The following is a 27,603-nucleotide window of genomic DNA, read 5'->3' as shown; positions in this document are numbered from 1 at the left end:
CGGCCGATCCTCCCTCAGCGCCCCGATCCCCCCTCAGCCGGTCCGAGACCAACCCCGATCCTCCCTCAGCCCGGCCCGATCCTCCCTCAGCGCCCCGATCCCCCCTCAGCCCGGCCCGATCCCATCTCCATTCCGTTCCCAGTCCCTATCCGATCTCAATCCCATCCCCATCCCGATCCCATCCCCATCCCAGTCTTGATCCCACCCCCATCGCGATCCCATCTCCATTCCGATCCCAGTCCCGATCTGATCTCGATCCCGTCCCTATCCCCATCCCTGTCCTGATCCCAGTGCTGATCCCATTGCCATCTCCATCCCATCCCCATCCTAGTGCCCATCCCATCTCAATCCCATTCCCATCCCCATCCCAGTGCTGATCCCATCCCGATCCCAGTCCCGATCCCATCTCCATCCCAAACCAGTCCCGATCCCACCCCCATCCCGATCCCAGTCCCAATCCCATCTCCATCCCAATCCCATCCCCATCTCCATCCCATCCCGATCCTATCCCATTCATGATCCCATCCCCATCTCCATCCCATTCCGATCCTATCCCAGTCCCGATCCAACCCCCATCCCCATCCTGCTCCCATCCCATCCCCATCCTGCTCCCATCCCATCCCCATCCTGCTCCCATCCCCATCCCCATCCTGCTCCCATCCCATCCCCATCCTGCTCCCATCCCCATCCCCATCCTGCTCCCATCCCTATCCCCATCCTGCTCCCATCCCATCCCCATCCCACTCCCATCCCGATCCTGTCCCGATGTATCCCCGCTGTTCCCATGGCTGAGGCAGGTGAGTCCCCGGTGGGCCGGGATCCCTCCGAGGTGTCTCACTTCGGCTGGGAAGGAATGGAAATGGGCCGTGTTTTCTCTCGTGTTTTCCCCTGTGTTTTCCCCGCTGTGAAAAATGCCACCCTGCAGCTCCCAGAGTGTTTCTGTCATCTTGTAGGCTTTTACAACCACTGCTGCTCTCGCAGCCCCAGCCCAGCCTGGGGGGCAGTGCAGAGTGCCCTGCTTTTCACTGTTTTTAGCGTTCCCTCTGCAGTTTGTGGTGACAGATGCCCCGCAGAGATTTTGGGGATGAACATCAATGTCCAGCATCAGTGGGGTACAGGTCTTGTCCCCTGATGGCCTGGGCTGGCTGCAGCACTCCTTGTCCCCTGGACTGCCAATTCTCTTAATATCTTTAACGTTTTGGTGTCAACTTCATTTAGCAAAGCACGTATTTCTCTAAAATTTAATTCAAGTCATTTCCCCGTTTATTTCCTTCCAGTTATTAGTGTTCTCTGCTTCCAAGAAAACACTTCACGTGCATGCCATGAGGAAATACTATGTGGAAATGAGATTAAATTTAAGCGAGGTTAAATATGATCAAAATGAATTCATTTTGACAGAGCTTTATACAACACTTTTGAGTGCAGTAGGACTCTGCTGTTAGAGCTCATAATAAATTCCCAGGACCAAACAGAGCAGCCTTTCAGATTCAGTGTGTTGATGCAGTGTGCTAAGGGGGTCTGTTGATGTCCTATTATCTGCAGGCAGCTATGGGAGTTACACCTCTGCCAGCCAGCCCTTCCTTCAGGCTTGGAAATCTGTCTCCAGCAGGGATGCCCAGGCTGGCTTTGAGGAGGCACCAGCCTGTCAGATGAAGCACAGGAGCTCCGAGGAGCAGCAGGAATACCTGTGAGTACCACTGTGGCCACACCTGAGCACAGAGGGCCGGTGTGCAGCTCCCCAGCTGGGAGCCAGCCCTCCCCTCAGCACGGAATCATGGAATGCCTCGGGCTGGAAGGGGCTTCAAAGCTCCATCCAGCCCTGCCTGGCCGTGGATACTGCCAGGGATGAGCCTCCCCTGAAGTGCTTTCAGCAGTCCCTGGTTCCACAGGTGGGAAAGGCAGTTTGCCTCTTAGGTGGCATCCCCAAAAGTGTGTTCTGCAGCAAGAGTGGAGGTCAGGGTTGGTTTCTTTGTAAAACAGCTTAAACCCACAGTGTCCCTGCCCATGGCTGTGGGGTGGAACTGGATGAGCTTTAAGGTCCCTCCCAACCCAAACCACTCTGTGGTTCTAGTAGAAAACATCAGTAATTAATCAATGCTGCCAATCATGTGAATATTTTTATTAAAGAGCATGCTTAGAGTTGTATAAAGTAGTTGGAAACTGTGTGGAAAATTAACTTTAGGATGGTTTCAAGATTTAGATTAGTCATTATCTCTGCCCTTGCCCAGACTTCTTCCTTCCTCTCATCTGGGTAAATCCGTTTTGTGTTGTGGTGGGATGTATTGAGTCTTTTTGTTCTTGGTTTGGCTTACATGGGAAGGATGCTGTCATTTTGGAATGAAATCTGCCCAGTGACCATCTGTCTCCCCATTAGGATGAAATAGGACATTGATTTAGGCAATGGAATGATGAAAGATTTTCTTGAAAAAACAAATGAGCACTTTGCTTTTTTAAAGCCCCTGCCACTGGCGAACTGTGGCTTCAGGCAGAACTCTGTGTACAGTGAGAGCTTCATACCCTGAGTGTCACAGATGCTTCCCCAAAAATAAACAGGGCCACCACTTTATTTATCTGACAATAAATAAAACAATTCCAAGTTTTGTTTAAGTGCCTAAATTTGCATCTTGGCTAAATCCTCATTCAGAAACTGTTGGAAGCGTGAGGCATCAAGGTCAGAGGAACAATGGCTCTGTGACCCAAAAGCAAAAGCTCTCTTGCTAATAGGAAAATGAATGCTGTTGTCTTTGCAACTTAGCAATTAGTTTCTTACCAAATTTCTTCTGAAGCACAGCAGAAATTATAAGTATTCTGAAAATCCATGGATTGTCTTCACTGCTCTCACTTTTTCTCCAGACTTACAAAGTGGACTAAGCTGAAAATTTTAAATGAGGGCAGTGACATTTCCTGGCAGGATTTGCTTTGTTTATTTTATTGCTGCCACTTATGTGTGTATAGACTCAAAGCACCTTTGTGTCAGATTACTGCAATTTATGATGCAAGAAGGGATTAATGTGCTGAGTTTGGGATCAGTTGATGGGAATTGTTTAAATACAAAGGAAAACCTCCTTTGGATGAGCATGACACTCATGAGCTGAGCAGCTTCTTGTGTGTGAGAACTGGGTGAGTGAGAGGCTTTCCAGTTCTCCTGTGTGCTGTGCTTTCCCTGAAACATTCTGTGGTGTCTGAGGTTTAAAAGTGGAGCCATAATCTGGCTGGGTTACTTTCCAGACAAATCAGTCCCTCCATGTGGTTTAGAATCCCAGAATGATTCGTGTTGGAGGGGACCTTAAAGCTCATATTGTTCCAAGCCCTGCCATGGGCAGGGACACTTTCCACTGGAATGTAGCCCCCAAAAGAGGTGCCAATCATTTCTAAAAGCTGGGAATTGCTGGATTTCTGTGGCATTTGCTGTCGGTGAAGGCAGCTCAGCTTGTAGCATATGCGACCCATTTTTGATGTCTTGAAATGGTCTCATCTGCTCCAGTTTCCTTCTTTAGCATTTTTAAGGTTCTTGTGCTTGTGGACCACATGAATGAAATCATGTCTAGGAATAGATTCAGCCTTGCTCAGCATTTATTCTGGGAACAGTTTGGACTGGCCACTTTTGAAAAGCAGTGTCAGAGGCACTGTTTGGAAATAAGCACAGCATAAGGGCAATCAAGCAGTCGTTTCCACGTGGGACAGCAGCTGTGTCCTTGAGCAGTGGCTCTCCATGGGCCCACAGTGGGGCTGTGTGAGCTGAGGTGCAGTGGGATGATCCCAGTGCAGTTCAGTGGGAGGGAGCAGGCAGATGGCATTTCTGAGCCTGGCATGTGTCATCCTGGCACCCACCCCCGGCTGTGCCCGTCCCTCAGCAGTGTGGGATGGAGGGCTCAGGCTGCTGCTGCCACTTCCCACCTGTGTCTCCTCTGGGCTTCCCCACTCCTGCAGCCTGCAGCCTGGCAAGCAGCTGGGCCCGGGCCACAGAACATTTTATTTTAGCCCGTGTGTGCTGTCAGAAGAGTTGACCATCCCTGTGCTGACTGCTCCTACAGTGCTCATACCCAAAGTAAGAAGGATGAGCTAAAACTGAAGTGCCACGTGAGGCTTGTTTGGCTGAGGGAATAGAAGGGGGTGTTACTGACTGCTTCATCTCCTGGAACAGCTGGGGATTCGTGCATCCACAGAAAATTTGTGTTATCCAGCTGACCAATCATGGCTCAACCTGAGCCTGGTTAGAAAACATTCTACCAATTATTTTTCCTAATTTTAAATACCTTAGGAAATGGGAAAGACAGAAGCCATGAACAGAATGAATGCAGCAAGGCAGTATCCTGTACCCTTCAGGAATGCTGGATCCAGCAACACACAGATGGATGAATCCCAGGAATAAAGCATTTCTAGTGTGCTCCCACACAGAATTCTTGTGGAAAGAAATGTCCAAATCCAGATTCTCCTTTGCAGAGCAGAGCATCTCCTACTCACAGCGCTTCAGGCTGTTTCCAAGAACAGCTGCTGAGCAGAGCAGGCATTTGGCTGTTCCTGCATCATCCTAGGACTGGTTTTATTTAGGTGTTCTGCAGCCTGGGCCCACCCAGCTGCTCCCTGAGCCTCAGATTTGGTTCTTCGGTTTCTGCATCTTACAAGACAAATGTGTTGTTGAATTTAGCATTAATTTTGTCCATTTGGTTATGTTATTCTCGGTTTAAGCTGTTTACACTCCTGTTTCCCTCCTTGCTGTTTGAGTTGGGCAGAGCCTGGGAGGAATTCAAATTTACAAGGCCTCTCCCTTTTCTCTTGTAAGGATTGACCTTTTCCAGGGTTATCTACAGAGATCTTCATTCACACCTTCAGCATCTCCAGGAGCAGCTCTTAGCTGGTTTTCAGATGTAAAACAGGCCAGTGCTGTTACCTTCCAGACATGCTTTTGTTAATTTGATTGAATTTTTGGTTGAAGAATTGACTTTATTTGCATGTAGATAGTAAATTACCTGTTAGTAACAGGAGTGTTAATTACATTATTTGACTGTAGACAGTGACCTGTCTGTGTGCTAGGTAGAGCTAGCTGGTGATTTTAGGAACTATTTTGCTTTCAGTTGGTCAACACTGCATTGTAAAGGAACATTCCCATTTTGTTTAGTTCAAAAAGGAGTTGGCCTAAAGGAGAAGGACTAAAACAGTGCCATCCACATGTTACTGCTCACCTGGTGGCAGGATCCACCTGGGAAGTGTTCCAGAATCATCGTTATCCTTTAAAAGTCACAAAAGTTCAGTGGTGTTTTATGAATCAGTTTGTGTTTGTTAAGGATTGCCAAGTGTTGCTTTGGCCTTGAATAAATTTCCAGGGTTTACACGGATTTAAGAGACTTCCACGAGAGGGTGCAGCAGTTCTACAAAATCCCATCTAAACTAGATGAGCCTGTCCCCACTGTGGGCAGATTTTCACTAATTTCATGTATTAATTTGTGTATTTACATCAACTTCCAAATCGGATGGGTGCTTCAGCAAATCAGTTCAATGTCCCAGAGTGTCCCTCCAGTCTGGCACTTTTTGGTGTCCCATGTTACCTGGTCTCAGTCTATCCCTGATTCCCTGCAAATGCTCACTATATGCATTTCAAAAATAAACTGTAGGGATTTTTAAAAATATTATTGTTTTAGTTTGGAAGCATCATTAATTTCCCCCTCAGACTGGTCCAGCTGCAGAAGGAGACTCCACCTAGAAGGCTGAGTTCTGGAGAAACTGCTGAGCTGAGGGTGAGTGATAGAACAGAAAGAGAAAAAATGTTCTGTGCCAAATGGTTTCGTGTTCCGTGAGACAGTCGGGAGCTCAGGAGTGACCCAGCTCTGGCTGCAGGGTGCTGCTGTGCTGACGTCCTGAAAGCACAGAGCTGGCCAAGGGTCAGGGTCCATTCCTCTGTCTGCAGCACTGAAGTACCTCTGCAAAATGATTAACTCCTGACACATTGCCAGGCAAAGGGCCCACCTTGGAAGCATGTGTTCCCTGTCCAAATTCATCTATCCTAAATCACTTCCTGAGATAAGATTATTTGACAGTGAAATAACCAGAGGTGTGGTTATACTCATGTATAATACATTATATTTTCCCTGGTAAGTGCTGTTTTCACTAGACTTGATATTCAGTAGGAGAAACAGCATGCTGTGCTTTCAAAACTTTTAATTACTAGTATGAGATGTTAAAAGAGGGAGAATTTGAGACCAAGGAAATTATTTTGTTACTGCCAGCTGCAAATGTAAAAGTTGGGTCTGAATTCAAAAGATTTCATTGATTAATTGGAACCACTTTAGTTCTGGGACTTTTCTTTTGAGCAGTGCAAAAAAGAAAAATATGAGGTTTACTAAAACATCCCCAACACATAGTGAACATGTAACCAACAAGAATATTTTTATTTTAAAGACTAGCACCACCTTCTTCCATTGACCTGCTCTAGATTATCATGTATAAACAGATAAGGTCTGGAGATGAGTAGAATGAATGAAATGAATGAATAGAAATTCACTAAGAAATGAATTTAATGAATAGAGAATTTCATCTTGACGTGTTTAGACTGACATTTCTGCCGTCCCTGCCTCGAGGACCGACGGCAGCAGGTGGAGCCCAGTAGGTGTCAGCCCAGCCAAGGCTTCATGAGCACGGCTGTCAATGAACCTCTGCTGCCCTCCTGCCCTTCCTTCCCGTCAGGGAAACCTGGCTGGCATCGTTTCCCCAGATGCCACAGAGGCACAGCCAGCACAGCACAGGTTCCCTTGTCCCTCCGGGTAACTTTTAATACATGTCTGCATCGTCGGCCTTTGCTTTCCCTGGGTGCTCACCCACCCTGGCTGCCTGGCAAAGGGTAGAGCTTGGGGTGGTGTTTGCAGGGGATTATTAGCATTTGCCATCAAGCATCCGGATGGATAAGCACACTGGGAGCTGCCCTCTGGAGAAGATTTGGGATCTCCACATGACCCGACCTGGCCCAGAACCTCCCCTGCCCCGTGCCCTGGGCTGAGCCCCAGTGTGGGCAGCAGAGGAGGGGAAATTCTTCCCCACTCAGGTGGGACCCCACCTGCAGAGCTGCCCCCAGACCTGGGGAACAACATCAGGAGGATGTGGAGCTGCTGGAGAGAGTCCAGAGGAGGCCGAGGAGATACCCCAGGGGCTGGAGCCCCTCTGGAGCCAGGCTGGGAGAGCTGGGAATGTTCCCCTGGAGAAGGGAAAACTCCAGGGAGAGCTCAGAGCCTGAAGGGGCTCCAGGAGAGCTGGAGAGGGGCAGGGGACAAGGCCTGGACACGGGACACAGGGAATGGCACCCAGTGCCAGGGGGCAGGACGGGCTGGGATGGAATTCCCAGAGCAGCTGGGGCTGCCCCTGGATCCCGGGCAGTGCCCAAGGCCAGGCTGGACTTTGGGACTTGGAGCAGCCGGGGACAGTGGGAGGTCCCTGCCCAAGGAGGGGTGAGAATGAGGTGAGATTTAAGGTGTTTGTCACCCAAACCATTCTATGATCCCTTTGTTAGTTGTCTGCACGCTGCTGTTTGTTGCCTTGTGTGAAACACTAGAAAGGACAATGAACTTTCCTGTACTGGGATGTGTTTTAGGAAGTGAAGAATGTTCATTGTGCAAGAGTTGAGGTGGAAAAGGAGTTTTGTCATTAGAAAAAAATGTGTTGGAGCCTGAGAGCTTTGTTGTTTTATCACAAACATTTAAGTCAGATGTTTCCCCTCTTTTCATCAGCGAATCCGAGTGTGCATGCTGATTATCCTGTATTTGCAAGTCAGAGTTGTAAATTGCTGTATTCAGCTGGGGCCGTTTACCATCTGAAAGAAATAATTAAAGCTTTCTTTCTCTTGCTTAAGATTTAAACATGTATTTAAAGATGAGATCATGCTTTCACGGTGGTCAGAGTTTCTTTCTATATTTGTGTGGAGTGGCCTCAGAAATGGGTGTCTGAGGGTCTGGTGAGCTCTGTTTCTTTTAATTATATATTTGGGGAAAGATGGTTATTCCAGCCTCTGTCTTTGCCTGGTTCCATCCTCCCAGCCCCAGTGCAGCAGGAGCTGTGCCCACCCCAGTGTGCAGATCAGCCATATGTGCCTCTTATTTATAGCTCATGCGTGAAGGGAGCTATTCCAAAGTGGTAATTTCTCTTCTGGTGGTGGCACATAAATACAAGTGTGTGTGAGCAGCTCCTTCTCCCTGAACAAGGATGTGACACATCCCAGTCACCCTGCTCGGGAATGCTCCAGTCCAGACAGACTGGGAGGCTCTGTCTGATGCTTCAGACACTCAAGAGCTCAATTAATTTATAGATGATAATTTGTTTTCAGCTCCTGCAGATACAGATGCCACCTTGACGCAGCCTCTCCGGAGTCATTCTCTCTCCAGCTGCATTGGAGAGGGACTGTTTACAAGGACATGGAGGGACAGGACAAGGGGGAATGGTTTCAAACTGGCAAGGAGTAGGTTTAGATTGGATAAAGTTCTCCCCTGTGAGGGTGGGGAGGCAGTGGCACAGAGAAGCTGTGGCTGCCCCATCCCTGGAAGTCCAAAGCCAGGTTGGATAGGGCTTGGAGCAGCCTGGGATAGTGGAAGGTGGGAAACCCCAAAAGTTCTGATTCCATGGAGCTCCATTTCCGTAATTTGTTGGGAAAATGGCATGTCCTACCTGCACTATAAATGTAGCTGTGCAATATTTTCCAACTGTGCTGTACCGTTTGTGCCACCTTAAAACGAGTTTCCTTCCAGCTGCCTTTGTTTTCTGTATGCGTAATTTCATAAAGTCACTGAGCGCAAGGAATGAAAGGCGGGCTTTAAAAAGAAAACAAGAACACGAGTTGTGGAAGCCCAGAGTGCTTTGGCATGGAAGGACCTTCAAGCTCATCTTGATCCAGTGGGCAGGGACACCTTCCAAAGGTCAGGTTGCTCCAAGCACCATCCAACCTGGCCTTGGGCGTTTCCAGGGATGGGCAGTCACAGCCTCTCTGGGCAGATGGTACAATAGGTGTTCCATCAGCACCAGTGTTACATCCTGCAGTTACTGCCTCCTTTATCATTTCTCTTACCTGGCCGTCAGTGCTGCGGAAGCAGCGGCTGTGGCTGGTGTCGGTGTGAGGTGCGGCCGTGCCCCGCTGGCTTTCTCCGGGGCAGGCAGTGATTCAGCAGGGAAGCATGCCAGGCCGGCACGGACAGCCGAACCGGCCGTGCTCCCGCACACGTACAGCGACAGCACGGGCACGGCCGGGACAAAGGAGGCTAACTGCTCCTAACCAATCCCACCTATAAAATACTCTGTAAACACACAAGAGCTGCCTCTAGCGCCTTATCACAGCACGGCTTGGGAAGGGACCTTACAACTCATCTCATTCCACCACCCTGCCGTGGCCAGGGACACCAGGTAGCTCCAAGCCCGGTCCAGCCTGGCCTCGAGCACTTTCCGGGCTGGGGCAGGCACGGCCTCTCTGGGAACCTGTTCCGCTCCACGCTCGCTTTTCCGGAGTGTGTCACCGGCAGGAGCACAGCCGCGACCGGGGCAGCGCCGTGCCAGGGGCTGCCTGTGGCCGCGCCGAGTGAGTCACGGTGACTTTGTTCCGGGACGGGCTCCCTGCTTGTCTCTTACTCATTAATTAGCGCGGCTGGAGCCGCTCGCACCGCGAGCTCGGCGGCGCGGGGAGGCTCAGGGCGCCGCGCCTGCCTTCCGTGATCACGGTGCGTTCTCCGTGCTGCGTGACTGGGGCTGGCACGGCTCGTTCCCGGCGTGTTCCCGGCCCGTGCCCGGGGACACGGCTCCCTCGCAGCCCGCCCGAACCGAAACGCTCGGCGCGTGATAAAAGAAACGCGAAGGGGCCTCTCGCTCTTGGGAACGGCCTCGGGCGGCGCTTTCGGTTCTGGCCGCTGACACCGGCGTGGGGCGGGGGGGCACGGGGCGTGCTGCAGCCCGGCCGGCGCCGCGGGGGGACCGGCCCCGGGGCGAGGACCGGCCCCGGGGCGGGGACCGGCCCCGGGGCGGGGACCGGCCCCGGGGCGGGGACCGGCCCCGGGGCGGGGACCGGCCCCGGGGCGGGGACCGGCCCCGGGGCGGGGACCGGCCCCGGGGCGGGGACCGGCCCCGGGGCGGGGACCGGCCCCGGGGCGGGGACCGGCCCCGGGGCGGGGACCGGCCCCGGGGCGGGGAAGCGGCCGGAGCCGCCCTCGCTCCGCCCCGGCCGGCGCTGCCCCGGCGGCTCCTCGGCAGCGCTATTTAAACGGGCGGCGGAGCGAGCGGGAGGAGCCGGGCCAGCCGGGGGGATGCGCGGGCGGACGCGGCCCTCGGTGCGGACACGGCGGCGCTGACCCCGCACCGGCCGCGGTCACGGTGTCCCGCCCGCCGCGTTTGTTGCATCCGCCCCCACCAGAAAAGTGGTTTCGCTCTGGAGTTACCGTGGATTCGGGTCAGAACGCGGGAGCAGCGCCGAGGGAGCCCGCGCCGGTAGGTCCCCGCTGCGCTGGGCTGCCTCCCGGCAGCTCCGCCGTGCTCAGGGTCTGTGTCTGGGCTGCCGCTCCCGTTGCTGCTGCTGAAGCGTGCCCGAGGCCGGCAGCGCTGTCTGTGCAGAGGAGAGCGGCTCGCGTGCGATGCCGAGCGCCCGGGGAGCGAGCCCCGGCGAGACAGCGGCGGCTGCGGGAGCACCGCGGCGGGAGCGCCGCTGCGGCCGAGCCGAGCCGAGCCGAGCCGAGCCTCCTCCTTCCTGCTGCTTTATTTTTAGAGCCGCTGGGGGATCCGGCTCCGCTCACGGAGGCACTTCTGTAAAAATAGCAGCCAAACTTCAGTGCTGCTCCAGTGAGGGATACGAATGTTGAAATAGCAGCGGAGGTACGGCTGGAGGAGATCAGAAGTCACTTGCTCAGCACCTTGGCGCCGCTGGGGTCCTGGAGCCCTGGCGGATCCTCTCGCTCCTGGCCGGGGCACTGAGACCTGGGCTGCAACGACGGCAACATCTCCTTCTCTTCGGAGGCGAGGATTTTTAAACCTTTGGAGTTACCTGGAGGTGCCTTTGGTGGTTCGGAGGAATTGCCTGATGTCTGTGGAAGAATCACAGATGCACCGACGACTTTGGGGATAACTGCCAAACAGATGTACCAGTGGCTTTAAATTTAATCTAAAAATGGGAAAACTGGAGAGGCACAACTTTTTTTTTTTTTTTTTCTTTTTCCTGGCAATTCTGATGTGCTGTTTCCCAGGGAAATGGAAAAACCTTATAAATGAATGTTCCAATATACGGGAGGTTCAATGAGAAATTTTCCAGAGCAAATCATCGGTAGTAAGAAATTATTGCCAAATTTTCTCTGGTTTTTTTTGGGATTTTGTTTTGAAGTGGGGAGTAACTCTGCTCGGAATGCATTTATCCAGGAAGTAATCCTTAATGTGCTCCACTCTGAGCATTGAGCCTGCATGTGAGATTGAAGAGGGTTTAATTAAATGTAATCAAATATTACAGCATTCCTGATTAAAAGGCACTTGCTTTTCGTGACGTACGAGACACACTGCTTATTTGTGCTTTAAAATAATACAATTCTGCAGCTTGCGAGTAATGCCTTTCTCGCCTCCTGAGTAACCATCACCCTTGTGTTTGCTTCCCTGCCCAGTTTTAATTCCTGGTGCCCGGCGTGGCGAGAGGAGCGCGCTGTGTCACCGCCGGGTGCCACGGGGCGAGGCTGGGCACAGGGCAGGGCCGGCTGGCAGCTCTGGGCTCCCGGAGAGCCCCGACGGGGTGGCACGGGGCGAGTTTGCCGTGGGTCCCGCGGCTCCCCGTGGGAGGTGACACGGGGGAGGACGCATGCCATCGGAATGGGAACGTGTAGGTTTGCTCAGGAAACGGTGCGGGGGGGGGGACGTGTCTCATGCTCCTCAGGTCCGTGTGCGAGGGAGGCACAGGAATCGTGCCATGTTCTCTCCTGTGGGATAGAACGAGCCCGAGCCGCGTGTGCTGAGCATCCTGACAGGGAGGAGGCGGCCGAGCATCCCCCTTTCCTGCCCACCCTCGGGGACTGCGTGCCGGAGTGGCTCAGAGCCTGCGTGTGCGGGGAGAGGAGCAGTGTGGGGTTGGGATTAATTAGCCCCGGTTTAGCTGTTTTCATGCTTTACGTGCCTAAGGGCTGCCCGCAGTCACAGCGAGAGGAGGAGTTTGCTGTTGCTGGCTCCCAATCCTCTCTCAGGGGTGATCTTGTTCGTGTCAACCGTGAGCAATTAGAGAGATTAACTGTCTTGTTTTCCCTTCTGCCCTAGGTTGATTCCTGGGGGGCTGTGGGACATTTGAAAGTGATTTGGAGAGAGCAAAGTCTGTGTCCGATGGACAGCGAGCCGCAGCCGGCGTGCGTGGTGCCCCAGGCTCCCTGCCCAGCCATGAAGTGCTCTCCTTCCCAGGACTTTCCTCCCCAGGTGAGGCTGGCTGAAAAGATCCCCCCGGTGAAGCCTTGCTTCAAGAAGAAGCAGCAAGGGCAGAAGAGACTGGACACACAAACTCTGCGGGCCCTGCGGCCCATCTTCACCAGCCTGCTGGGAGCCGGGGCCTTGGACAGGGTCTTTGTGCCCCGGGGCCAGCGTGGTGGCCACGGCGATTTATGTGAACCTGCAGTGAAAAAGGCTCTGGACCTCGGTACCTCTTGCCCCCAGACGGAAAATAATGTGACTGTGCTGATGCCAACAGCTCCAGATGTGCAGGGTCAGCTGCCGGGAGCTCGGCCTTCCCCCGGGCACCCTGAGCAGGACGTGCGGCCAGGAGAGCAAGGTTTCTCCCCAGAAACTCCTGGCACTGCTGCTGATAATGGCAATGAATCATTCCAGGATCATCCTTTGCACCCAAGTGCTGGTGATGGTGCAGCTTGTCCTTTGTTCCCTGACAAGGTTCTGGAAAGCCGCACATCTGGCTTACTGCAGGAGAACAGCTGTCCGGTGCAATACAACTTGACCCCAGGCAATAAATTCAGTGCTGGGATATTCCAGGATAAAAGTGAAGAAGCTTCCCTTGACCTGGTGTTTGAGCTCTTGAACCAGCTGCAGTATCACACCCACCAGGAGGACGGGATTGAAATCTGTGTGGATTTTCTCCAGGGCACTTGTGTTTATGGCAGTGACTGTCCCAAGCATCACACAGTGCTACCCTACCACTGGCAGGTGAGGAGGACAGCAACCCAGAGGTGGCAAAGTGTGACCAACGATTCCCAGGAGCACCTGGAGAGGCTCTACTGCAACCCTGACAATGACAAGATCAAAGTCAAGTATCGGTAGGTAGCTGAATTTACTCCCTTGCTGGGAAGGGTGCAGAAATAGAACAGGATGTGCCTTTTTTTTTTCCCCTGATACTCATATCCAAGTATGTTATCAACCCTGGGATGATGTTTCCTGATTCATATCCAACAAGTTTAACTCGACAAAAAAAGTTTTGTACACCTGTAGTATTGTTCTTTAGCATCTGGAATGTGTTCTTTGAAGCTGGAGGACTTGGAGTGTGTGAAATAAGAAAACTTCAGCTCGGTAGGAATTCAGAGGCTGTTGTGGAATGCTGTGCTTGTTCTCGGCGTTCCTAATTAGTCTTTCCTCTGTGTTGGACAAAGTGGCAGCATGAAAGCCTTGGCAGCGCTGGGGACAGGGATGACAGAGCAGTTGTTCTGTGTCACTGGGAGCACAGGCTGCATCATTCCAGCCCCAGCAGCCGAAGCAGAGGGAGCTCTGCAGAGCCCTGGGAAGTGTCCGTGGCAGCAAATGGGGGTGTTTCAGCTATGGGGATGCTTCAGCTATTCCCTGGGAGCAGCCTGAGCCTGATCAGAAATGCTGATCATCCCCCCTGCTAAAGCAGATATTGAAGTTATTGTTTTCTCTGGACAGAGCAGTGTTTATTGACTCATTTTCTAAAATTAGACAACAGCTGTTAGGTGGATGTGGTTGTGTGACCTGTGTGGGTTCCTGCACCCTGAGAGCTAAAACTTGTTCAGCTTCTCCCCTGCAGGTTCCAGCGTGAGGAGCAGTGGGGAAGAGTGATGTTCGCAGGGTGCAGTTGGTGCAGGGTGCAGACTGATGTGGAGTGTTTGTTTTTTGTTTGTTTTTTTGGAGGAAGTGTGTGGTGCACGTTGTGACAGGGCAGATAAGACAGGAGAAGTTTGCCAGGCTGGCAGAATTCCAGTTCAAAGGGACATTTCTGGAGTGAAAACTTCACCCTGCCTTTGCCTGAATCCTTGGGGGTTCTGCTCACTGCCTCTTCTTCCTTTCAGCTCCTGAAGGAGGTCTGTCCCTGCTTTCTCAAGATTTTCTTTTCATTTATTAAGCTGAGATTTCTCATTTGGCACCAGAGACCAAATCTAGTGCTTAAAGTAGATTTAGTCTTTACTTTCACTTAATTTGATGTTGGATTAGACACTGAATCCAACCTTTGTCATAGATTTAAACTGATTTGGGGTGGAAGGGACCTCAAAGCCCATCCAGTGCCACCCCTGCCATGGCAGGGACACCTCCCACTGCCCCAGGTGCTCCAAGTCCCAGTGTCCAACCTGACTTTGGGCACTGCCAGGGATCCAGGGGCAGCCACAGCTGTGCCAGGGCCTTTTTAGTGATGGCAATATGAGAATATGGATGCCCCACACTGAAAATGGAGTAGGATATGTAGTAGGGAACAACTGTATTTTATAGAATTGTCTTGAAGAAATACGCCTGTCTAATAAAAATTGAAAAATCTTCTAAGTGCATAGCAGATAAAATTTGCTGTATTTTACAACAGAGGAACTTCTATATCCCAAGTGTTAGAAATGATTTCTGAAAACCAAACGGCACAGCCAGGGACAAGCCCATTAAATGATTTAACTTTGAATTCTGTGTAAATGAGCAAATGGTTTTCTTTTAGAAGTTGTGTCACCGAATCCACCAGTGCACACGAGCTCTGTGTCCTGAAGGATGATTAATGGCAAAGGACATTGCTTGGTCATGGCTGAGCCACCCCCAGGCTGGGAAGCTGCTGGACAGTGACATCTCCCTTGCCTGGTGGCACTTCTGCCTGTCTGACCCAGCAGGGACAGGGTGGCAGCTGTGTGCCAGGGACAGGGGCAGTGTGGGCTGGGGGGACACTGCCCTCAGCCTGGGGACACAGACCTGGCCTTGCTGGGCTGAGTGGGATCTGCCAGACTGCAGGTTTACCCTGCATGTTGGGGAGAAATTCCTCCCTGGAGGGTGGGCAGGCCTGGCACAGGTGCCCAGAGCAGCTGGGGCTGCCCCTGGATCCCTGGCAGTGCCCAGGGCCAGGCTGGACACTGGGGCTGGAGCAGCCTGGGACAGTGCAAGGTGTCCCTGCCATGGCAGGGCTGGAATCTGCTGATCTTTGAGATCCCTTCCAACCTTGGAAGAGCTTCACTGCTGGTTAAGGGTCAGTGAGACCTTTGAAGTAAAGCCCTATTTAAGACCAGAGCTTCTGATTTCAAACTTTTGAGTCTGATCCTCCTCGGAACTTTGGCTTGCCAAGGTTTTAAGCCAGGTTTTGAGGTGGGAGGTCAGTGTTTTAGTGTGTGCACCATCAGCAGCTTCTTCTTTGGCAGCCTCACCTTGTCTGAGGAGAGCCTGCCCAGGTGTGGGGAGCCCCAGGTCCCAGGTGGTCACTGTCCCCGTGCTGTGTCCCCGGCAGCCGTGGGCTGTGAACGTGCCCCGCCAGCATCCCATGGTCCCAGCATTATTGCTTAAAGCCATTAATCTCCCGTGGTCAGACGAGCTTTGCAGGCCTGTCTGCTCCCTGCAGCCCAGGAAACGCCTGCTCAGCACTCTGCCAGGCTGCTCTTCCTCCTGCCCTGGCCCACAGCTCTGCGGGCGTGGTGGGTGGCATGGAATAATCCTGGCACCGCCGCTGCCCCGGGGAGCTGGGCCCTTCCAGAAAGTGCTGGCCATCAGCTCAATTAGGGAATGAGCTCTAAATTAGGGTGTCCTTCACGGAGCTATTTATATAAACCTTCCTTCCTCTTAATTATTGGGATGAGTAATGATGGAGATAAGTTATTGAGATGAGTAATGTAAAATACACATTAAGTTGTTGCCTCTCACCTAAGGGAATGTGATCTCAGAGGAGTGGTAAACCTTGTTTAGTTACTCTGTAATGCAACTCCTTCAGCTACCTCTTGCAGTTTGGCCTCAAACTAGTATCATAAATTACTTTTTTTTTTGTGTGTGTGTTCTCGAGTCTGCCAAGTACGTAGAGCCACATACCAAGCTATCTAAACAAACGGGGGAACATCAACTTCAACAGGTTAAAGTACTTAGAAGCACTCAGTTTCCTTCATAGATGTGAGCAGAGGCCCTGGAGGAGTTCCAGCTTTCAGCAGAGAGAGCAGTGCCAAGTGCTGCTTTCCAGCAGGAGATGCCCACGTTGGGATATTTTAAGATGCTCTTTGCTAAGGGGGAATACTTGGCTGAGGAGCTGAGCAGGTTTCCCCACACACACACACACACACACCTGTCCTGTCATGCACACATTGCTTTTCAAAACAAGCAGCAGCATTAGAGATTACAGGAGGATTTGTTTAAAACAACTCTGCAGTTCCTGACCCATCAGTTCCCCCTGCTTTGGCTGAAAGTTCCACTCTTCCTCTTGGCAAAAAGAGCTCCCAGGTCGCCTGACATGGCAGATTCTTGCTGTTGCTTTGATTTCTTGCCCTTTTCTTTCTTTTTTCTCATAATTTTGGTAAGTTTTATGGAATGGCTGCAGTGAGGGAAAAGCAGCTGGCTCTGCAGTGGGACGTGTCCTGCTGGGAGCTCTTGTCCCTGTGCTCACTCCTTGGGTGAAGGCAGGAGATGACAGCACAAGAGGACACTCAGCTGTCCTGGGGAGCTTCAGCTGGGCTGTCAGCAGGAATTTCCCCAGGGAAAGGGTGCTCGGGCACAGGAAGGGTCTGGCCAGGGAGGCTGGGAGTGCCCATCCCTGGAGGTGCCCAGGGCATGACTGAACGTGGCACTGGCTGCTGTGGGACGAGGCTGGACTCGGTGTTCTCAGAGGGCTTTTCCAGGCACAGTGATCCCGTGGCTCTGGGAACACAGAGTGTTCCACTGCAGTTATCAGGGGGCATGAGAAGGGGCTGGGAAGGAGGGGCATGGACACAACAAAATGTACAGGAAACTGGTTTTCCTTCATTCCTCTGTGTGTGGGATGGCTGCTTCTCTGCTGCTGACAGAATGTGCTTGGCGTGTTAAAATCATGCAGAGCACGCTGCAGGCATTCCAGGATGGAATCACGGAATCACAGAGTGCTTTGGCTTGGAAAAGGCCTCCAAGCCCAGCCAGTGCCACCCCTGCCCTGGCAGGGACACCTCACACTGTCCCAGGCTGCTCCCAGCCCTGGCCAGCCTGGCCTTGGGCACTGCCAGGGGTGGGGCAGAGCCACAGCCTCTGGGGCAGCAGCTGTCCGGGGAGCTCTGCAGGTCCCTGGCCCACCAAACAGTTAAATTTCAGAAGTTTTCTATGTGATCCACACACAGCAGTGTGTGAGATAAGGCATCTGTTAGTGATAACAGGATGGGAAAGCAGCTGAGAGTCCCTGTGCCTGGGTTTGGGGGAGGTTCTTGGCCATACCCTCTGAGGCTGGGAGCTGCTTTTCATTCCTTTCCAGCAGGAATGCAAGGCAGAGCCTCCGTGAAACTGCTGGGAAGTGATTTTGGAAGTGTTTGCATTGTGCTGTGTGGGCTCCTTCTTGCTGCACTTTGCAGCACCATTTCCATATGAAATGGAACTAATTGGCTCCTAGCTGCACAAAGCAGGGGGGGCCCTGAGCTGTGAGGAGCCACCGCTGCCATCCCTGCTCCTGTTTCCTGTCAACAAACAGATCTCACCCTGGGGACCGGCTGTCACCTGGCTGGGGCTGGGGTCAGCCTGCCCCGGGCACAGAGCAGCTCCTCCTGGGGCAGGGATCAGGGGCTGCTCCCAGGAGCTGCTCCCAGGCAGGGCAGGGGACACCAGGGGCTGGGACAGGATTGCTGTGCCAGGGGACACCAGGGGGCTGGGACAATGCTTCCATCAGGAAGTTCCTTCCTGAGTTGGTAGTAATTGGGAATCTGATTCTTGTAGGCACATGTACACAGGAGTGGTTTTTTTTTGGGGGGGAAGTTGGTTTTGGATGGTGTGCCAGACAGGGAACATTCGTTTTTAGGAAAAGCCTGGAATGATGGGACAAGGGGAATGAATTTCCACTGCCAGAAGGCAGAGATAGGTGGGATGTTGGAAAGGAATTCCTGGCTGGGAGGGTGGGCAGGCCCTGGCACAGGTGCCCAGCGCAGCTGGGGCTGCCCCTGGATCCCTGGCAGTGCCCAGGGCCAGGCTGGAGCAGCCTGGCACAGTGGAAGATGCCCCTGCCTGTGGCACTGGGTGAGCTTTAGGTCCCTGCCTGTAGCAGCTCTGCAGCCACTCAGAGCTGTGCTTGTGCTCCTCTAAAACATAAATAGTTTAGGTTGGACAGGACCCTTAAAGGTCATCGAGTCCCAGCCCTGGCAGGAGCATCTTTTAGTGATGTACCAAAAAAACAAAGCAACCCCTCCCAAACACTTCCACATCCCCTGAGAGCCCCCAGAGCCCAGCAAGCCCAGGGACTCTGTTTGTGCTGCCCTGCAAACGGGAGCTGCAGCTGGAGTAGGAACAGGGTGCCTGTGCCATCCCTGCAGAGGGGGATGTTCAACACCCCCATTGCTGTGGAGCTTGAGAACTTAACCCATGCCCACACCCCAGGACCTCGTGTTCACCAGTGGCTTCTTGGGAAGAACAAACAACTTCTGGTTCAGTCTCCTCTCCTCCAGCAGCCCTGCCTCAAGAACTTCCTGCTCCACAGCTGGGGGGGTTACTTTTATTGGTATTTTTGCTCTTTATTTTCCCTGCCAGGCATTCATCCAAGCTGTATATGCACACACACACACATACATGGGACAGTTTTATTACTGTTTTTATTCTCCCTGCCAGGCATTCATCTAAGCTGTATATGTACACACACACACACACGTGGGCCAGTTTGTCAGCAGTTGTTTCAGGTTCACAAGCTGGCCCCCCTGGCTGTGAAAATTCCAGAAGATTGCTTTTGCAAGCACCCCAGTCACCAACGATAAAGGCAGGGGAAAGCAGACTTTGAAACCTTTAAAAAATAAACACAGGAAAAGCAGCAAAGTCACTCCTTTTGGGTTCCTCTCTGAGGAAGGGCCCTTTAAGCTGAGAGGGAAATGTGTGCAGCATTTCCCAGTCTGAGGTGTCACCTCCCACGTGGCCCAGGGTCACCACAGAGAGCACAGCGTGACCTGATGAGAGGGAAAATGCAGAAAAATCAGAAACTCACGTGCTGCCCTGGCTCTGAATTGAGAAGGCACCGATAAGATCAGGCTCAGCTGGGTTGTTTGTGCTCCTGCCCTGCTGCAGAGGTTCCTGTGTGCCTGGCACAGCCTGGCAGCCCAGTGCTGCTTCCTGGGTGCTCCTGAAATAGAGATTTATTCTGCATATTGCTTCACTGCCAGTGCTGAGCTGGAGGAGCTGCTGGTGAGCATCCCTGGGGATTGTTCCTGGCCCTTTCCTGCTGTGCCTTTCCATGGGAGCACATCTGGCTCTGCTGTCTGAGCTCTGCTGTTGCCATTCCAGCACCTGTGGTGCCAAATTCAACTCGTGGTTGGGTGCCCAGCCCTGGCCCAGGCTGCCTGCTGGAGTCCCCATCCCTGGAGGGGTTTGGCAGCCCTGGGGAGGTGGCACTTGGGGACGTGGGTCAGCGGTGGCCTTGGCAGTGCTGGGGGAATGTTGGACTCGATGCTCTGGGGGAGCTTTTCCAATGTAACCAAATCTGTGATTTCCATCATCTTTTTGAAGTTGATATCCTTTAAGTGACGTTTGCTTTCACACAGGAGTTTAAACACTCGGCCCCCCACCCCAAGCTGGGCTCATCTGTGGGAGATGAGCAGCTTCCATCAAGGGCACGCAGGAGATGAGGTCCTGGTGCCACCAGAAGTGCCAGTGCCTGCCTTGCCTCTGCAGTGGCTCCCCAGCCCCTGCAGAACCCCCCTGGTGCCTCTGGGGCTCTCCGGGGTGCCGGGGGCAGCAGGTTGTGCTGCTGCAGGGAGGAGCTGCTCGAGTCAGAGGAGCAGCTCAGCAGTTTCGGGGCTGAGCCTCGCAGCTGCTCTGCTGGGAGCAGCTTTCATTTCCTGCTGGGCCCTGCTGCTCGCTGCTTTGTCTCAACCTGTTTGCGGTGACTGCGACGCGTCCCCTGCAAACCACCGAGCACTTCCAGAGCACTGCCAGACTGATTCCTCTGCTCAGATGTGATGCCTGAGGGTGTTTGTCCTGCTGAAGGCAAAGAGCTCGAGGGATTCGTGCTGCGCTTCTGCAGAAGGATGGAGGGAAGAGCCTAAATTTCCTTATTTTGGCTGCACCCAGCTGAAAAAAATCTATCGGTGTTAATCAAGGAACCTGCTCAGTCCAGTGTCCTGCAAAGTTTACACCTTCTGTTATTTCTTACATGCTGGAACAGTGAAAATGAAACTTATTAGTGGGGTCACGTTCTGCTGTTGAGAGCTTGTGGAGTTTTATTATGAATTGTGCTGTTCTGCAGCACCAAATTTGGGTTGTGTGCCCTGTTCCTCTAAGAGTTCAACGTGCTCACTCTCTCTGTGCAAACAGTTCCACTGAACTGCTTAATTTCATAAATAGAAACCTTTATTTGGTGAGCTGGTGAGGAGAAATTCTTCAGAAATCTGTTCTCACCTCTCGAGTCTCTGTGGGACCTTTAACAAGGGCACTTAGTGCCAGGACAAGGGGAAAGGCTCCCACTGCCAGAGGGCAGGGATGGATGGGATTGGGAATTGGGAATTGTTCCTGTGAGGGTGGGCAGCCCTGGCACAGGTGCCCAGAGCAGCTGGGGCTGCCCCTGGATCCCTGGCAGTGCCCAAGGCCAGGCTGGACAGTGGGATGTGTCCCAGGGGTGGCACTGGATGAGATTTTGGACTCCCTCCCAACCCAAATTCCGGTATTCTACACCTCAGACAGCTGCTGGCTTTGAGGTTTTGCCCCTCTGTGCTGAACACGATGTGTTTAATGGCAAACAAAAGGTGAGAATTGTGTGTTCCTCCCTTTCCCCAGGGGCCAGGAGTGCTGGGTGGATCTGAACCTTATGAAGCTGTACGAAAGTGCAGAGTTCGACCAAATGCGGCGCCTGTCCACAGCCTCCTGCCCCGGCTCCAGCTCCAGCTGCTACACCGTGTGGAAGTACTTCTGCAGGGACCACTTTGGCTGGAGAGAGTACTCTGAGGTACAGCCCCCCATGCAGCACCCACCGAATCCCCTGCAGCCATCAGGGAGGCCAGTTGGCCTTAGAGCCCGTGCTGCACTGAGACAGCAGTGAGGGGACAGCTCTGCTGGCCTGCCTTGTGCTCCTGGGATCCTGCCACTTGAAATGCCCTGAAAGCACCAGAGACGTGAGGTCAGGCCACACTGTCCCCCTGGGGAGCACACCAGCTCTGGCAGTACCAAGGAAGCCCTTCTGGAGCCTGGTTTGCTTTCATGACAGTGGCACAGCTTCAGAACGGCGTCTCCACGAACTTTGGCAGCTTTGAATTGATCTGCCTGTTCCCAGAGCTCTGCTGAGGCAGGACGTGCACTGCCCCAGCTGATGGTTGGGGTGAAACCTCATCAGTGCAGGCAGTCCCTGCAACTCCTGAGTGCAAGGCCTGGAGAGAGTTGGGCAGAAATACCACAAAGAACATGGTGAGGGTGTTGGAGCTGCGAGGAGAACTGGGTTTGTGCAGTGTAGGACAGGATGTGAATTTTGGAGCCTGTGATTTCTCACATGTGCATTCCCCTTCCCCGTTTTCCCGTGATTTTCCCCTCCTTTCTCCCCCATTTCTCCTTGTTTTCCCCCCGTTTTCCCCACTCTTTCTCTCCTATTTTCCCCTGGTTTTTACCTGTTTTTTCCCACTTTTCTTCCCATTTTTCCCCCGTCTTTTCCCCCCATTTCTCTCCATTTTCTCCTCCTGTTTTTCCCCATTTCCCTCCTGTTTCTTCCCGTTTTCTCACCCTGTTTCTCACCCATTTCTCACCCATTTCCCTGGTTTCCCCCCCTATTTCACCCTCTGTTTTCCCCCCATTTTCCTCCCATTTTCCCCCATTGCTTCTCCGATTTCCCTCTGTCCCTCTGTTTTCCTCCCTGTTTCCCCCTCTATTTCCCACCAATTTTCCCCATTTTTCCCCTGTGTTTTCTTCCCATTTCCCTCTTGTTTTCTCCCCTGTTTTTCCCCGTTTCTCCTCCAATTTTCCCCCCATTTTTCCCCCATTTTCCCCTTATTTCCCCCCTGTTTTCCCCCCCATTTCCCCCCCTTTCCCCCCTTTCCCCGTGCAGCCCGTGGTGAGGCTGATCGAGGAGGCGAGCTGCCGGGGGCTGCGCGAGGTGCGCTTCATCACCTGGCACAACCAGTACATCCTCAACATCAAGGACGGCTTCCAGCAGAACTCCTGCTTCCGCAGGGAGATCAAGAGGAGGCCCCTGCTGCGCTCCTGCCTGCTGCTCATGCCCTTCCTGCAGTAGGTATCCCAAAAATGGGCCATGTGTCCCCGAAAACGGGCCGTGTGTCCCCAAAAATGGGCCATGTGTCCCCAAAAATGGGCCATGTATCCCCAAAAATGGGCCATGTGTCCCCGAAAACGGGCCATGTAGCCCCAAAAATGGGCCATGGGTCCCCAAAAACGGGCCATGTATGCCCAAAAACGGGCCATGTGTCCCCGAAAACGGGCCGTGTGTCCCCAAAAATGGGCCATGGGTCCCCGAAAACGGGCCATGTAGCCCCAAAAATGGGCCATGTATGCCCAAAAACGGGCCATGTGTCCCCAAAAATGGGCCATTCCCAGTGCCCTTCCTTCATGAGGTATCCCCAAAAACGGGCCATGTATCCCCAAAAATGGGCCATGTGTCCCCAAAAATGGGCCATTCCCAGTGCCCTTCCTTCATGAGGTATCCCCAAAAACGGGCCATGTGTCCCCAAAAATGGGCCATGCCCACTGCCCTCCACGTGGGTTCTGATGGGGGAGTTGTGTTCCTGTGACAAGGGAGCAGGCACTGTTGGGTGGGAAATGGGAAGGAGAACCCAAAATCTGGGTTGTGCTGGCAGCTCCTGCCACTTTCCAAAGGAATGTTTGTCTGAGGAGCTCCTTGTTTAGATCTGTAATGGATTTTGTAGATTCTGGAATGTCAGGTTTGCCAAATTCCCGTCCATTTTCCAGCAGCCTGGGCCGTGGGAGGTGTCCCTGCCTTGGCACTGGATGGGGTTGGAGGTCCTGGCAGCCCAAACCATCCCGTGCTGGGTCAGTGGGAGCACCTACAAACTAAACTCTGAGATTCTGTTCTGCACCAAACTTCATCCTCATTTTATTCATCCAAAGACCTTGTAAAGCTCACTTAAAAACACGGATTCTTGAACAAGAGTATTTGAAATATTTATGGGATCTATCCTTCAGGAGTCAGTGTTGCCTCCACTTCCCACATGATGCTACCTGAGATTTGTTCTTTCCCTCACCTCCCACCTGCTTAAATCTCTTCTAGAATTGGAAAAGAATCCTTGAATAGGAATGAAAAATGTTGAGTTTTTTAATGGCTTCCCCTGTAGAATAAATAACATAAATATTTTACACCAGTCAGAAGAACTGAACAAACTACACCAAAGGATTGCAGGATTTTTATTGGATTTGATTCTTCCTCATTAATCCTTACTGGCAATCTGTGTTTGCTCTTCCAGTCCAGTGTGAGTGATGAGGCCCTACAGGAACATTTTTTTTACCCATTTGCCCATCAAAGAGAAAAAACAAATTAAAAACAAATGCCCACTTTGGTATTTGACTGCTATTTTAATAGTAATTTGTAGAACAAATTTCTGGGTTTCTGCTCAGCTGTTAATAACCAGTGAGAAGAGCTTGGAGTGAAGTCAAATCCATGCAAATGAAGGGAATCCTGGCCTTGGCCTCGAGCAGGAGGGAACAGCCAGCGAACGCTCAGAGAGTGTTTCTGCCCTGAAAAGTGGGAGGGCTGTCACAGCTTTCCACGTGTTGATTTAAAAATAGACCTTTTTCCACTAAACTTCCCCCTCCCAATGCTTTTCCTTGGGTTTGCTTTGGTTTCTGGCCATCTGTGGGGCTGGGAGAGCAGCTCCAGCCTGGGCCTGGCAGCAGCCAGTGGCTCTCTCCTGCTGCCTGCCCCGCGGCACTGAAGGGTTGGCAGCTTTTCCTGGGGAAATGCTTTGGGAAAATCCTCCTTGGTGGACTTTGGAGCTCGCCCCACGTGTTCCTGCAGCTGCAGGAGCTGTGCTGGTGTGAGCCAGGGCCCTGCAGTGCCACGGTCCCCATGTTCCCCGTGGCACAGGAGGGAGAATCCAGGGAGTGAGGATTTACTCAGCCGAGTAAGGGCTGCTCACTCAGTGGGAGCAGGGGGACGTAAAGCACAAAGGCCACTTCTCTGAGTTAGCAGCTTCCAGAGTGTGAGGATCCACAGAGGGTAGGAGCAGGGTCCTGCTGCTCCCCTTTGTGGGTTTTTGCCTGGCATCCATGGGCACAGCTCCCTCCCTCACCCTGCCTGCTCTCCAGGCAGCATTCCCAGAGCAGGGGCAGGAAAATAACCAGCTGCAAATGCAAATCCTCCTCTGGCTGTGCCAATGCCAGTAAGAATCTTCCTGTTTGGGGAAGGGGCCTTAAATCCCACCCAGTGCCACCCCCTGCCACAGGCAGATACTTCCCCCTACCCCAGGGTGCTCCAAGCCCTGTCCAGCGTGGCCTTGGACACCTCTGTGGCAATCAGAGGCTTTCCAGCCTGCAGGGGATGAGCTGGGGGTGCTGGAGGCTGCTGGGGGTGTCTGAGCACAAGCTTTGTCCATCCCCAGGACCCTGGGTGGCAGCTCTGCCGTGCCCTCCCCGTGCTCCGAGCCCGCCGCCGCACACGACTTGTCCCCAGCTGCTGTCACCTGTCCCAGCTTCTACCCCGAGACCTGGATTGGAATGGATCCAGCTCAGGACTTCATCCAAGTGCCTGTTCTGAAGGAAGACAAGAGCTATAGAACCATTTACAACCTGTTCCACAAGACTGTGCCAGAGACCAAATACAAGATTTTGAAAATCCTGCGAGTGCAGAACCAGTTTCTTTGGGAGAAGTATAAAAGGTAAGAGAGTTGCAGTTCTTTAATAATGTATATTCCTAGAGGAGGAGTTTTATAAAGAGAGATTTGTATCTCCTCTCACAGCTGAGCTCTTCCAGAGGGCGACACCGTGATGAAAACAGCTTTTCCCTGGCTTACCTGCAGCCAACGCTCACCTTCCCTCCCCATTTTCCCCTGCAGGAAAAAGGAATACATGTCCAAGAAGATGTGTGGGCTGGACAGGATCCTGAATGAGCGGCACCTGTTCCACGGCACGTCGCAGGACGTGGTGGACGGGATCTGCAAGCACAACTTCGACCCGCGGGTGTGCGGCAAGCACGCCACCATGTTCGGCCAGGGCAGCTACTTCGCCAGGAAGGCCAGCTACTCCCACAACTTCTCCAAGCGTTCCCCCAAGGGCGTGCACTTCATGTTCCTGGCCAAGGTGCTGACGGGCAGGTACACGGTGGGCAACCACACCATGAGGAGGCCGCCGCCCGTGGAGCCCGGCAGCGTCACCAGCGACCTCTACGACTCCTGCGTGGACAATTACTTCGAGCCCCAGATCTTCGTCATCTTCAACGATGACCAGAGCTACCCCTACTTCATCATCCAGTACGAAGAGGTCAGCAGCACCGTGTCCATCTGACAGCCCGTGCTGCTCCCTGCCGCAGACTCCCCGCTGCGGGGGTAAAATCTGGACATTTCCTAACTGGTGGGATGACTTGGAAGGAAGGTCGCTGAAGTGACCAACTGTGCACTTGCTGGTCGGTTCCCCGTGTGGAAATTGTACATATTTTTTCCATTGTTTATAGTTGGAAATCTGTGCCTTTTGTTATAAAACACTGTTTATTTATGTTAGTAAATATTCATGTTTCAGAATGTGTCTGTGGGTGTCATTTCAGTGGCGTTCTGTGCCTGTCACGCCCTGATCCCTCAACATTTCAGCATGGCCACTCCTAGGGACTCAGAACCACATTTCATCCCAAGGATATTGAATAAGACATGCCCCCAACCACTTTTTATTATCACATTTCAGAGAGACAGGGCGAGATCACAAAACTACCCCCTGTTTGTACTTTGCATTATTGAACAGGACAACACAAATAGATCATTTTCTAAAATCAAGGAAAAGCAGGAAGAAATTAGCATGGTCTGTGGGGAGGGTTTAAAAGCTGGGATTGCTTCCCAGCAGGAGCAGGGACACAGAGTCTGTCACTTGTTGGTGTCCCTGCCTGTGCAGGGTGGGCTCTGAGGTCGCTCCCCTCCCAAACCACTGACTCTGTAACTGGTTGGGATGTACCTGAGGTGCCCTGTCCTCGTTGGGACCTTCAGCAGGAATTGTGTGTCCCTCTGGAGGCTCCTGCAGCAGCACAGCTGTGCCTGGGAGCCCTCGGGAGCTCCTGTGGGGCTCAGGTGGCTCCCTGGGGTGGGGAGGGACCCTCAGGCTCTGTCCTGGGGCTGTCCCCGAACTCAGCTGTGCCTTGTGACATCCTGCTGCGGTCAGCTTCTGGGCAAACCTGTTTTGTCTTGGGAGAGAACTCCCTGCTCCCACCAGCACCCCCCTGCTGGTTCCTGCCCTGGATCCCTGCTGCTGGCTGAGATCAGCCCAGCTGCAGGTGAGCACGGGGGCAGCACAGCTGATCCCGGTCAGCCTGGGGTGGGAGCTCGGCCGGTCGGAGCAGCTCCACGCTGCCCATCCCAGCTGGGAGCTCCCACCCCACGGGATGGCTGATAAAGGTACCAGGTCCAGCTCATACCCCACGGGATGGCTGAGGGAGGTTCTGGGTTGAGCTCACACCCCACGGGATGGCTGAGGAAGGTACCCGGCTCAGGGGTCTGGGGCTCCTCAGCAGAGCTGAAGCCACCAAGGGGCTGGGGGTGTCCAGGGTCTGCACTGGGGGGTCTGCGCAGCTCGGGGGGGTCAGCACGGGCGCTGTGGTGGCTCTGGGATGGAGATTTTGGGTTGACTTCAGAGCCAAACCTTGGAGTGAGGGTTGCTGTTCCTGGGGGGCTGCGTTGAGTTGTTGCTGGAGGCTCTGCCCAGGCTGGGACTGGCACGACCAGAGCAGTGGAGGTGGCACCGCTGCTCCCTCTGCCTCGCTTCCCACAGGCAGGAAGGCAGCTCTGTTTTTCCCTTGGATGTCGTAATGGGGTTTTGCTTTTCTGGGTCCTTCTCCGCAGCCCCGTGCCGGGGGACACTCCCTGGGAGGGCTCTGCCCGAACCTCCCCCTTCCCACCTTCCCTGGAGCTGTGGGATGGGGAGGGAGGTGCGGCTGACACCGCGCTGAAAATATTTGTGGTGTTTCCTTGCCGACTGCTGAGTGTCTGAGCCACCCTCGGGCGGCTGCACCTCGGTGACATGGCCCATGTCCCCTCCTGGGCCACCCGTGTCCCCTCCTGGGCCACCCAAGCCTGGCCCCGTGGCTCGGATGGTCCTGGGACTGGGCACGGCAGGGCTGCAGCTTGTCCTGTGTCCCCATGTCCCCATGTCCAT

General features: G+C 53.2%; 1 protein-coding gene across 3 annotated transcripts; it reads left to right on the top strand.

The window, feature by feature from the left end:
• The first annotated feature begins 1,620 nt into the window (after window positions 1–1,620).
• Window positions 1,621–25,988, top strand: TIPARP (TCDD inducible poly(ADP-ribose) polymerase). 3 transcript variants are annotated; one of them, XM_085588070.1, is made up of 6 exons: window positions 1,621–1,687; window positions 12,241–13,238; window positions 21,076–21,244; window positions 22,331–22,512; window positions 24,855–25,130; window positions 25,308–25,988. In XM_085588070.1, the coding sequence occupies exons 2-6, from the start codon at window positions 12,304–12,306 to the stop codon at window positions 25,753–25,755; spliced, it is 2,010 nt and encodes a 669-aa protein (XP_085444196.1). In that variant the 5' UTR covers window positions 1,621–1,687; window positions 12,241–12,303; the 3' UTR covers window positions 25,756–25,988. The 3 variants fall into 3 exon arrangements, with proteins under 3 accessions (XP_085444196.1, XP_021396509.3, XP_021396510.3); XM_021540834.4 differs by lacking the exon at window positions 1,621–1,687 and adding an exon at window positions 10,245–10,446; XM_021540835.4 differs by lacking the exon at window positions 1,621–1,687 and adding an exon at window positions 10,721–11,272.
• Window positions 25,989–27,603: the final 1,615 nt, after the last annotated feature.

This window comes from Lonchura striata, chromosome 9, assembly GCF_050655825.1.
Source record: "Lonchura striata isolate lonStrDom1 chromosome 9, ASM5065582v1, whole genome shotgun sequence".
Taxonomy (NCBI): Eukaryota; Metazoa; Chordata; class Aves; order Passeriformes; family Estrildidae; genus Lonchura; species Lonchura striata.
The sequence above is the reverse complement of the archived record's forward strand: the minus strand, read 5'-3'. Positions and strand labels throughout refer to the sequence as shown.

Bases quoted from the DNA above. Each gene is read 5' to 3' on its own strand.
- TIPARP (XM_085588070.1), top strand. From the start codon at position 12,304: ATGGACAGCGAGCCGCAGCCGGCGTGCGTGGTGCCCCAGGCTCCCTGC. The intron at 13,239-21,075 runs GTAGGTAGCTGA...CCCTTTCCCCAG, and splicing joins AAGATCAAAGTCAAGTATCG to GGGCCAGGAGTGCTGGGTGG. The intron at 21,245-22,330 runs GTACAGCCCCCC...TTCCCCGTGCAG, and splicing joins GCTGGAGAGAGTACTCTGAG to CCCGTGGTGAGGCTGATCGA.